We start from the raw sequence: 13,251 nt of genomic DNA, 5'->3' as shown, positions 1-13,251 counted from the left end.
GTACCTTCTACTACCTTTATTATGATTGTGAGAAGACATCCATTCTCCCTACTCACTGGTGACAGGCAGAATAAGAATACAGACTCAGGAGCTGAACTGTCTGTGTTCAAATTGCGTATTAATTGTGGGACCTTGGTCAGTTCACTTAACCATGCTCTGCCTTAGTTTCCGCTTCTTTAAAATGTGGATAAAAACAGCAGCTATCTACAAGGCTGCTGTGAGCATGAAAGGAACTAATATAAGTGCTTACACCAGTGGGTAGCACATAGTCAAAGCTACATACTACCTAATGCTACACTGCTGGCTTTTATCACTGCCATCACAGGGGCATGCACATATGAGGCATTCAGAAGGATGTGAATATGTGCTGAATGACTATAACCGAAAACACAAAAAGAAAATGTTGCAACTGAGAAGAGAAGATGGAGCCAGGCTTTGTAAGTCTGAAGAGCTAACTTTGAAAACACTCTGCTTGAGAAGCATTTCCTTTCATGTAGATGCGGACTTGGATATCCTGTTTCATGTCAATTCTAAAAACCAGTAGTCACTGTGGGAAAATAACTTTGTAGTATTTAATAGTTTTTTATATTAAGTGGGGGAAAAGTTTACTCCCTTTAAGTGTTCTGGAAGCAAAGCAATTCATTAAAAAGGGGGACTAGAGTGTATTATGCTAAGCAAAATACGTCAGTCAGAGAAAGAAAAATACCATATGATTTCACTCACACGTGGAATTTAAGAAACAGAACAAATGAACATAGGGGAAGGGAAGGAAAAATAGAATAAGATAAACACAGAGAGGGAGGCAAACCATGAGAGACTCTTAATGATAGAATAAACTGAGGGTTGCTGGAGGGGAGGTAGGTAGGGGGATGGGCTAAATGGGTGGTGGACATTAAGGAGGGGGGCACTTGTAGGGATGAGCACTGGGTGTTATATGTAAGTGATGAATCACTAAATTCTATTCATGAAACCAATACTACACTATATGCAGTGTAGCATTTAATAAAATCTTGGGAGAAAAAAAAGGGGGGTGAGCTAAAATTTCAGGGCTAGAAAAAGACCTATTAACTGCCTTGAAGGATAAGAGCTATGATATCTAAAATGCAGCCAAATGCAGTACAGCCCTCTACAGACCTAGCACAAACATCTTCCAAATGTTCCTTCAAATTATTTCAGACAACTGGAAGCCAGTCATTTGTAAAGGAAGGTGGGAGGAATCACAGGGAGATATACCTGTTTCAGTTAAGGTGTCCAACTTAACTAAAAATTAAAGTCCTACTGCACAAAGCAGAGATTAGGCTAATGTGATAAGCTTTCAGGCCTGTTTGATAATCCATTTTGTCCACAAGGCAATATAGAAGGGGTCTTTCTATATTTTTCATGCCAAGCAGCGTTCAAATGCAAAGCCACCAGTAGACTGCAAGATCAACTATCTACCAGCCCACACTCAAGGTTCTTTACAATTCCTACAACTTTAGGTTGAAATTCCCAAATAAGTCCAAAACCTTCAGGGAATAAAATACATAGTTGCATTACCCACATAGCTGAGATAATGTTTACCTGTGTTTAACTATGGAAACTTTTATAAAGACTATGAGACAGAACTTGTTCTTAAGAATACATCGTAACTCTTCTTAAATAGTGTCCTAAATGTAATTTAAAACTTTTCTCAAGGTCCAGGGATTATTAATAAGCAGCTGTCTCCTGAAGTGTGTCTGGCAAGTTATGACTGGCAGGAAAGGAGGGCCCCACTATGTATACAAAAGTTCCTGATCTCCCTTAGTGAAGGATACAAAAATGACTTAGTAAGTTAAGTCTCTAGACAGAGCAGAAATATATGGCAGCATTATCTCAACTTGGGCTTTCCCTGGACCCATGGCTCTCTAATGAGTGTAACTCCTCATGACACAGGGGACATCTTGTCTGAGCTGAGAACAGATCTGAATTCCTGATATGGTACTTCTCTTTTATACCCAGGTATAATACCATCAGTATTTTCCTAAGTCTTTACGTGGACAACCTATGCTCTTCCATTCAGTAGAATGTTTACCAACATTGGGCTCTCAGGCTGCTGAACCAAACTTAGCACCAGCAATGTGCCATCTTCTCTAGGAGGAGAGAGTACAGGAAATGCCAGGTGGCCCTGCTTCCAGCTTCCTAGTGTCCTGGAAAGGCTTCCCTGCCAGGGACATAATCACAAATCCATTCTCTTTCATCTATTCTAAATTTCATGCTTGAGACTTCTAATCTTTTCTTGGCTGGGAATGATAGGTTTATTTTTAAAATTTCTAGAAATCAAGTCAATAGTTTCAATGAGAGTCTGAGGGCTCCTCCCATGCATTAAAATACATGCCTTTCGTAACATCTATTTGGACTGGTTATAGGTTCTCAGATAAGCTAGCTGGAAGCTGAGTTCAAGTGAATAAGATGCTACTGTGTTATTATTGCTAGGGTACCTTGAGGGAGGATGGCATTTATTGAGTACCTTAAACATTTCATTTGCTTTGAATGCTCTTTTCCTTATATGGTTTACTCCTTGCTTCATTTGGGTCTCTGTTCACATATAGCCTTACCTGTGAGGCATTCCCTGGCCACCCTGTATAAAATAATTCCCCACTCCTGTCTTTCTCTAGACTCCATCCCCCTGATTTTTTTTTTAATCACAGCATTAATCAATACTTGGCATGCTATTTGTTTATTTCTGTCTCTTTCCAGGAGAATGGCAGTCCTATGAAATAGCTGGCTTACCTGTTTTGCATTGGTGCTCTATAAATATTTGCTGAATGAATGAGAGAAGCATGGTTAAATACTTTAAATATCACGTCATTTTAATCCTCTCCATCCTTCAAGTCATGTATTTCAAGTCTTTTTACATACAGGGAAACTGAGGCTAGTTACTCAATACATGGAGAGCATATGCGGTTAAGAGCACGAACCCTTGCACCAGACTGCCTGGGTTAGAGCACAGTTTGGTCACTTGCCCTCTCTGACATTGGGCAAGTCACTAAACCATTCTGGACCTGAGGCTTCTAATCTGTAAGTGGCAATAATAGTAACCATTGCCTTCTGAAATTGTTGTGAGGAGCTTAAATATATCTTAAACAGCTCATGGCTCATAGCAGGTACTAAACCAGAGTTAAATAAATACAATCTTAACTGAGAAACACCTTATAAAAATTACTAACGTTCTCATTCTGCTTCTTACTCATAACAACTTCCTGATCATAACCCAGGTTTCTGGTTCATCTATCTATAAAGAGAGTGCAGATGTGGTTACTCTGGCCTGTGTGACACAATTATGCGTTTCTCATCATAAATGAATTACTCCGTGAGTGCTGTTTCATATAACAAAATCAGGGTTCTGAACCAACATCACTGAGGTCACAAGATACACCTTGTATAGTTATTTACTGACCTCCTAGCCACCTTCCACAAACAACCCCCCAACTTTTAAATAAACTATCCATCACACAAGCTGTACAACTGAGAAAGAAGTGTCACTGCCTAAGAAATCTTTTCTCTGATCAGCAGAAAATGGTGACTACAGGTAGAAGAATATCCAGGCAAAAGGGAGTATTTTCCCAAACAAATGTCCCCACACCTGTCTGCTCCACACACTGTTTCAGAACAGCATATCGCTGCTTGTAGTAACAACCTGTAGTCCAGGTTTCACTGGAACCTGGATGGGGAAGGTTTCACCTCTCAAAGGCTCTCAGCCCTCCCTCAATGGCAGAGCCACTGCCAAAGCCACAAGTAGCCCGCGGTCACTCGGCAGCTTCCACGCGGCAACTCCCCCATGTTACCTTGCCCTGATGATCGTGTTTCATTTCCCAGCCCCTTGGCAGCTCCAGCTGTTTGTTGGCGAACATATTGAGGAATCCCACAAGATCTCGGTTATGCTGGTAGCGTTCAAAGTGGTGGGTGTCCCGCCGGACTTTGGTGATCATGTGCTTCAAACACGTATTGTTTGTAAACATGCGGTAGGCACTCTGGAGGAAAGAATGGAGAGCCCACGTTAACCGGCCTGGGACCCGCAAAAGGAACACACATGGTACTCGAGGGCACATTTAGTCTTCCAGTGGGCGTATCAGCTTCAACGTAACTCTGGACCCACACATGGAAGCAGCAGGCTGAGAACAATATTTTGATGAAAATAAAATAGGAAGACTGCAGAAAGTAAGGTATCTTCACTGATGAGGTCTCATTTTCTAAAGAACAAGAATGCTGTGGAGTCTCATTCTACAGGGGATGTTAGATCCTAAAGTTGGTCTTAGAAAAAAAGCACACAAAGTCACATCATGTCAGACACAAATATACCACCTCACAGGGACCCCCAACATAGCCAGTTTTTTGCTCTAGCACTGGAAGAGATGACTGGTCTTTGGGTGAGCGCCAGAGGAAGCAGTTGGCATGCACTTAGCAGCCAAGTTGTATGGAAAAATGCTTGGCCACATATTTGAATATTAGGAGTCCATGCAAAGGGCTGAGTTGCAGTCACTGAGACTCAAATCCAACTGAGACCACAATAGATCAAAGTTTTTCATCTTACACCTTCTTTGAGGCAAAATCACAGAGAATAGAATGACAGGCTGAACTGCCTGGGCTGTATACATATTTTTTTTTTCGTTCTCTATTTTTTCTGTGTGTATGTGTGAGAGTGTGTGTGTGTGTGTGTGTGTGTGTGTATACACATATATACATATATGGCTGAATTTATACAGTTGAAATGCATGCTTAATAAACCCCACCACACAAAAAAAGTGATTGTCTTGTGAAAAATGCTGTATTCTTTATCTCTATGATACTTAAACAAGATTCCAAAAATTGACCATAAACCGTGGCTATCAACATATAAGTCGACAAAGATTCATCACATAATATCATGTGCCAAGAAGTAGAAAAGGAGTAACTGTATGGAGCTATTTCCTTGAATTATCAGACAGAAGATGATATTCATGAAATTACAAGGTGGTGAATGACCTACTCTGAAATTCTATTCTTCTCAGATAGGTTCAAAGGATTCTTCTTACCTTTAGTTTCCCAGGCCACTAGATGGAGTCTGGAGGCCTTCAGGCTTTATTTCATAGGTTCTGTTATTTATTTCATACACTAAGGTAGATCAAAACAAACCCCAAAGAAACCAGAATCTCTGGAAATAATTTCATTTTAATAAACATTTACTATCTTTGCTATGCCCAGTACTGTGATAGTTATTGAAGATAAAAGATGAATGACAATGAGGTCAGTTAATATTGTTCTTGTCTGTCCAGGATCCCTCAAGATGTGTCATGTTCTGGTCAAAGCATTTTTGATGATGTGCATCCTTCTAGAGCTTTCTTATGTTTGGTACTTATCATAGAAGCTAGTGATGTTGACATGGAGGTTGCTCCCCAGCCCGGGTCCCTCAATCCCTGAATGACTACAGGGATCACAGAACCTTGATGACCCAACTGGGAATGACAAACAAACCTTTGTCCCTTTAAACCACTGAGATTTGTTGGTTGCTATTATTGACATATAGCTTAAACTACATAACTTTTATATAGTTTTTCTGATTGACTCACCATCATGATATACTTTTTACTAAAATATTTTTTTTCCTATCAAAACAAATGGAAGAAAGGAAGGAAGAGAGGGAGGGAAGAGAGGGAGGGAAAGAAGGAGGGAGGGAGGGAGGGAGGGAGGGAGGGAGGGAGGGAGGGAGGGAGGAAGGAAAGAAGGAAGGAAGGAAACAAGGGAGGAAAGAAGGAAAGATGGAAGGCAGGGACAGAGGGAGACGGACCACATTGAACCATCATCAAATATTAGTGCACTAACTCCTTGGTACACCTGAGTATAAAATACTTTGAGGTTGTATTTCAACCTGATAATCTAAATGAGAGGAGGCTTTGATGGCTGTGAGAAATTGTGAGGCTCAGAGCACAGAACACTGCCAACGCAGGCAAGTCTACACAGAGGCTCTGGGCAATTAGAGAGCATGAGAGAATAAGAAAGTGATACCATGAAAGCGGAGAAGGAGACTAATAAAAGAAGTTGGAGGTTGTCAGAGACAAACATTAGCTAACTAATAGTTTAGCCCGTGGCTGACCCTGTCTTGGTGTTTTATGCACAATCAGCAAGGCATCTGTTTTCTGCATTTGGCTTCTTGCCGCAGATGTATTTTCACGGAAGCCAATGCAAGCTTAGAGGCCTGAGACCATACTAGCTTGAGTGGTGGTCGGCAATGAGCTTTCAAGTCATACATCCTAATCAGTCTCTTTGGGGACAAATTATCGTGGGATAATTCTGCCAGATAAATCGTTACATTACCTGTTGTTCTAAATAGGTATATCTCTTGGCACCCCTCATTTCTTCCTCCCCTCTCTAATGTAAGTAAATAGGCCACATCCCGACTCTATCTAGAGCACCAGACCTGCTCCTCATTCTGCTGAAGAAAAGGAGAACTTCATTAGGGAAAGAAGTAGCGATTAGGTGAAAGAACCTCCTTCCCAAGCTGGAAGTAATTCCGGGGGCTACCCAGCTCTTTCAGTTCAGGAGTCTTATGGCTGATCGTATAATTAATTATGTGTTTTCATTTTCCTCCTCTCCTCTCAGTAAGACATACAATATAGGGCCAAGTTCAAGTGATCTGCTAAAAAAGCATCTGTCAAAGTAAAATAAGTGCAAGAAAGATTTATTGGAAACTAGCAAACAATCTTTGGAACCATAGCTTTTTCAAGTCTGAATAACATGCACAAGACTGTAAGTGTCTATATAAAACCCTTAAGGCAAATAGGAACATCCCTCCATACTGCTACATTTTTATAAAGAAACTACACACACACACACACACACACACACACATACATGTGTAAATTTATTTATATATGTATTTATGTATATACACATGTGACATATATTTATACACGTTATGTGTGTTTATGTTTATATACATGTTTATTATATTTTTAATACATATTTCATTTTTAACATATACACTATTTTTAAATATATAGTTATACATATATAAGTAAATATATTTCAGAAAGAATAATTATACTCCATTTTATACAGAATTACACTGAAGATTCTAGTCACAGCCCTGTCACTCATGGACAGAGACAAAGAAAATCATTTAATCTCTGCCTCAGAGATTACATCTTTGCTCAACTGTAAAATGATTAATAATAACTACCTTGCTTTCTTCACAGGCATGTGAGATTCAAATCCAATGAAACAAAGGATGTAAAACTGCTTTGAAGAGGTAAAAAATCACTATAAAAATACAGAGTAGAAGTAACTAAAGGAATATATAAGGGATTATACCTATCATACGTATGTTATAACAGATGAATGATAGCAGTAAAATTGTTTTCTACTTTTGAGGTCTTTGAAGATCCTGGGCCAGCATCCCATTTTCTATTAACTAAAGAAGGTTTTCATAACCTTTCATTAATTATGTCATAAGCCCGGTGTTAAACCCCAAGGATACACACATGGGGATGAGCACAGCCCCATGATTCAAAAGGATGGTAAGGAACATTATAGGGAAAGGTGGGAGGAAGAGATTCCCTGGAGGGAGAAAGGAGAGTTTGGAAATCGAAGGCCACAGTAGCAGTGAAAATACTGAAACACAGATAAAACTAGCAGAGCTAAGTATAAGAGGGGTCCCAAGACTTGAGAAACACTAAACAGGTGGGATTAGATTAAACGAGTTTAGTCTTCCTGGAAGTGGACAACAAGAAAGCTGTGGGTTAAGAGAAAAGAGGCATTTCATTCTCCCTCTGTGGTTCGGTGTTTCTGACTGAGTGAGGATCTTTCCGGTGTCTGGGTTGTTGTTTTGTTTTGGTCTTATAGAAAAAGATGGTAATGTGTAGAATGCAAAGAACGATCTCGTCTGGGAAGCTGCTGCATGTGGAGTCACGAGTAGCAAGGCGAGTTGGCAACTGCTAATTGCAGATGAAGCCCCTTTACATGATCTCTAAAGGATGCACTGTTTTCTTTTCCTTTCATGTGATTTAAAAGGTCCTCTTCAATTATTGCTTCTCTATTCCAAAATTCCTTTCTTAACCTTATTCTTGGTTGCTTCTTGTTTCCCGTGCAAGAAATGAACATCCAATGGCTGCGTGAATGATTAACTGAACTTATTTAGTGGAATTTTGTTAAAATAACATTCCTCAGAGCTTAATGTGTTTTGTTTAGTTAAGTGTGTTAAGGTATTAGAAGTGAAAAATATTGAGAGGGGTTGAGGGGAATGTTATTCCCATTTGGTGACAGAATAAGAACATTATATATAAATATTCATTTCTTATCAACCAACCACAATGCAAATAATAGTCAATCCTTTTTTTCTTTTTCTGTCAGGTTTCTTTCTTTCTTTAGTGTTATGGTGAACATATGTCTGGGATTACCTGGCCCAGTCTTGATTTCATCTAATTTGGTTCTTTTCAATAACACAGGCAAGTACATTAACTCTAAATAAAATCTATCTTTCATATTTTGTAAATCCTTCATCAAGAATAGGTACTCTGAATCCACACTTGGAAAATATCATCACTGCATCTATAGCAAATGTCTCTCATATTCACAAGGGAACAGATGTGAGCATTCGTATACCTTATTCACTAAACGAGCTTTACTATGAATAAAATCAAGTAACATTGTTTCCATAAGATGTATGCTGGGATATGGAAATAGTTCTCATACATAGTCTGTCTTCACTTTAATCATAAGGGATCTTACATTGTTTTCATCTAGCTAAAGAGTAAAATGGAGGGAAAATTTAACTTATTCGGCAAAACTAACTGTAAACTATCAACTCGTGTATTTTGCAATAGCAGGAATTCCTGACTTGTAAGAATATATTTATGTATTTTTGAATATTTTTTTCTCCATTAACTACCAAGAAGTTTAATTTTTTTTAATGTTTATTATTAATTCTTGGGAGAGTTAGAGAGACAGAGAATGAGTGGGGAGGGGCAAAGAGAAAGGGAGACACAGAATCTGAAGCAGGCTCCAAGCTCCGAGCTGTCAGTACAGAGCCCATGTGGGGTTCAAACTCGTGAACCATGAGACATGACCTGAGCCGGAGTCGAATGCTCAACCGACTGAGTCACCCAGGCGCCCCTAACTACCAAGAAGTTTAGATGGTAAAGTTAATGTATTTCTACAGCTTACTAAAAGGAGAATAATGATTTTTGGCATGTATGTTGGAAACATTATTCAGTTACATATAAGGAAACGTATTTACGTCTGACATTAATTAGACAAACACAGGCATGCCAACTATAAAAGACATGATGCTAATAACTAAATCTTGAGTTATCAGAGTCAGTTTATGAATACAATATTGGAAGAAATCTGATCACACCAGCAGAGGGCAGCAGTATATATCTTAAAGCAACCACAATGCAAAATTTGAAAAAAAAACAAAAAACAAAAAAACTTGTTTCTAAAGTTTTCCTTTAGAGTTATGACAATCATATGTCTACTTAATTTCATTATTTTCAATAAAAATTAAGTAAGTTACTGCTACATGAAATCTATTTTCATGAGTATTTTTCAACATAAATTGATTATCTTCAAATCATAAAAAGAATACTCCTTTTGTATGTTGAGCATTTTCAACAATATAAACAAGGAAGCTACTGAAACAGTTATGGATAATAAACAATTCAAGCAAAAAAACACTAGATAATAAATCTTAAAATGAGGAAACCAAATAAAAGTTTGCTTTTAATTTCATCAAGTAATGCCCTTTTACAAAAAAATTTGTGTGACTTATTCCCATAAATTCATATGTTGAGATCATTAGTGAGATAAATCCTGCAACTTTAATTCCTGCCATATAAAAGTCAGGCAAATAAGACTTCCTAAACCCAACAGAATTTAAATCTTATAGAAGTGCATAGACGCACAGCACAGATCATCTTTGTAGCTAATAATGAAGACAGTTTAGGTTGGAGAAAAAGAAGTTTAAATGCTTTAGAGAGAGTACTTTAAAATCAAGACTGGCTTCCCAGTGTAAAAAGTTGAAACATGCCCAAGAAAGGGGAAAGACGATGAAAACATGAAGACAAAAGAAATTAAAAAAACTTTTAAGCTGCTGAGTATCTTCATGTTGTTAAAATACATGAGTTGTCGAAAGTCCAGATGCGTTACTGTTGTGACAAAAGCAGAGGGGTCATTTAACGCAGTATGTTTTTATTCTAGGAATTCCCAAATTATAGGTCACAGACCAATTGCATCAGAATCACTTAAGGAACCTAAAAAACAAACAAGCAAACAAACAAATGCCTGAGGTCCACTCCAGACCTAGTGAACCAGGATCTCCAAGGTTTGGGAACTAAGAATACGCATTTATTTATAGAACTTGACCAACTTTAAAAGCTATAGCCTTTTATCACAACCCAATAACTGTGAATCCAGCCTTTCTTTACTTGAAACACAGAAGTGACGAGGAACTTGTACCCAAGAAGGCAGCCATAAGTCAAGTTAGAACTTGGTGATTAGTGAGGTCATATTGGTAGCTTAAAATCAGCTACATTGAGAGTATTAATATTACAAAAATCAGTAAATGCAAACCAGGCCTTGATATTATTTTGAGGGCTGCCTAGCTAGGTGCAGGCAAACGATGGACCCATAGGCTGGCTGGCTGTGTCTGCAAACAAATTTTTTTTGCAATGTAGCCACAGCCATTTGTTTACATATTGTCCTTGGCCCAAAAGGCTTTCAGCTTTCATTTGTTTTTGCTTTTGTTTTGTTTTTGTTAAAGTGTGTTGCTTTTTTCTAGATGTAAGGTCCAGACTTAAGAAACTGATGGAGAAAATAAAATGCTAATAATACAGATTAAACTTCACATTGTGCTGTTACACTGCAAGTAGCCCGCACACGTGCACACGCGTGTACACACACACACACACACACACACACACACACACACACACACAAATGAAGAAATAGAAGTCCAGTATTCAAAAGCTATTATCTGGTTCAAAAAGAAGGTGCTACCGACCTCACTGACAAAGGAGTAGGAAGCTCTGCCTTGTGTCTCCCTTGCTTTACTGTTGTCCTAATGGCTAATGCAAATGAATATATTCATGTGGGAACTTGCCTGTGAACTACAATGGTAGGCTGGCTACGGATACAAGACTTCGGCAAAAGGCAACAAAAGCATTTTGTGTATATTTTATCATTATTTTTAAATTGTGTGCTATACATCCTTCACTCAGTAAAATTATAAGACACACACACACACACACACACACACACACACACACACAACTTTCTTCCTAGAGTCAGTTGTTGAACATTTACCAGCAAACCGCTGAACACTACCATCCAATCAATTGCTCTTTCTTGTAGGCTTTCCTTTTTCTTCTCCCCATAGTCTAATGGGGAGTCTAGCAAGAATGTCTGCTCTCGTTCCAGAATATGTCCCATATTCATCCACTTGTCATCATATGTACTGCTACTGCACTAGTTCAAGCTCCTTCTATATGTCCCCATAGGGTCTTTTCACTTGTCTTTCTGATATCAGTCTTGCCCTCTAAAACCCATTCTTGGTAAAGCAGCTAGAAGGAACTTTCTTTTTTCTTTTCTTTTCTTTTTTTTTTTTTTAACATTTATTCATTTTTGAGAGACAAAAAGAAACAGAGCATGAGCTATGGAAGGGGCAGAGAGAGAGGGACACACAGAATCTGAAGCAGGCTGCAGACTCTGAGCTGTCAGCACAGAGCCCAATGCAGGGCTTGAACCCATAAACCGTGAGATCATGACCTGAGCTGCAGTCGGATGCTTAACCGACTGAGCTACCTACACAACCCTAGAAGGAACTTTCAAACCCTGAATTATTCCCTACAGGAAATCGCTTTAGAATAAAATCCATTTAGAATAAAGTCCAAACTCTGCCAGATCATACTGAAGCCCTGCCCACCTCTCTGACGTTATTATATACCACATATATACCACTTCAAATTCTTTCAAGCCTTAGAGCCTTTCCTTTTCCTTGGCAAGGAAGGTTCTGTTGCCAGACCTTTACCCTCCTGGCTTCTTGACATTTTATAATAGCTTCAATGTGGCTCCCTCAAAGAGGTCTTCCTCTTCACCTGATCTAAAGCAGTGCCTCCAGAAGCTCATCCCCAAGTACACCCTAGCCCAGTGTACTGTACCTCATGCCACACTGCATAACTCGAATGGCCTTTTCTTGTTCACTAGTTTGTTATTTATAATCTACTCTGTCTTGGTTAGTACTCTATTCCCAGTCCAGACTGTACCAGGCAAGTCACAGGCATTTAATACACACTGGTTGAGTGAATGCATAAAGGGCAAACAAATAAAGGAAAACTTGAGCTATGTGACTTCAAGTCTAAAGCTCTTCCCACCACAGCATGATACTGTCTTACAGTATCAATTCTAAATGTGAGCCCATTCTTCCTTGTGTAAAAGCCCCTACCATCTCCTAAAATTGTCCCATACATGAGTTTAGGTTCATGTAACCTGGCTTCTGCCTCCCTTGCCAGGCTCAAACCTGACTTTCAGTAGGGTCCTATGTCCTTAACACACCAGCAATGCCAAACTGCTATACTTCTGTACTAGTTCTGGTACTTCCATAATGATTATCAACACTGCTCTACAACTCCAGGAACCTCTGCTTTGCAAATGCTGCTCCTTCTACCAAAAGTGCTCTGGCCATCTCATTTCTAGGGTAAGTTCCTGTTCAGTTTTAAAAACATATCTCAAATGCAAACCCACTCATTACCCTTCCATGCGCCTTGCCCTGAGTGAATCACTCACTCTAGCAGGGAGCCTGAGTGAATCACTCACTCTAGCAGCCTTCCACTATGGCACTCATAACTCTGCTCATTGCAGGGGGATGTGTTTCCAAGTATGGGACTCCTGGGTCCATAGCTTCTGTCATCTTTGTATCTCTAGGACTTGGTATAGTGCCCAACACGTAACAGGGAATCAACAAACTACTGATAAATTGAATGCATGGTAAATCTAATACCTCTTGCATGAAACCTGAGGACAGCTGGCATGCTATGCATTGCTCACCCCTGTCCCAAGTCCTCTTTGCTCCAAGCTAAACCTGTAAACCAGGAGGTAATAATCAGTGAACCAGACAGATGCTTATACTTGTAAAGCAAAGCTAATGAAATAAGACAGAAATACATTAACATCAGTATATATGAACACATTGATGACCTCACCCACCCCACCTCTGGACCATAGTCCTGGTGATCGAACTATGCCAACTTCTACCCAGCCCTG

The 13,251-nt window shown here is 39.2% G+C and overlaps 1 protein-coding gene across 2 annotated transcripts in view; it reads right to left on the bottom strand.

The window, feature by feature from the left end:
- The window catches only part of HECW2 (HECT, C2 and WW domain containing E3 ubiquitin protein ligase 2), a 266,445-nt gene that overhangs the window by 126,347 nt on the left and 126,847 nt on the right, over positions 1-13,251 (bottom strand). For both annotated transcript variants that reach the window (XM_047869633.1, XM_047869634.1), the window contains exon 13: positions 3,804-3,989. In XM_047869633.1, the coding sequence (XP_047725589.1) occupies positions 3,804-3,989 (186 nt within the window). The remainder of the gene's footprint in view (positions 1-3,803; positions 3,990-13,251) is intronic.

The sequence above is a fragment of the Prionailurus viverrinus genome, chromosome C1, assembly GCF_022837055.1.
Source record: "Prionailurus viverrinus isolate Anna chromosome C1, UM_Priviv_1.0, whole genome shotgun sequence".
Taxonomy (NCBI): Eukaryota; Metazoa; Chordata; class Mammalia; order Carnivora; family Felidae; genus Prionailurus; species Prionailurus viverrinus.
This window is presented reverse-complemented; position numbering and strand designations above follow the sequence as displayed.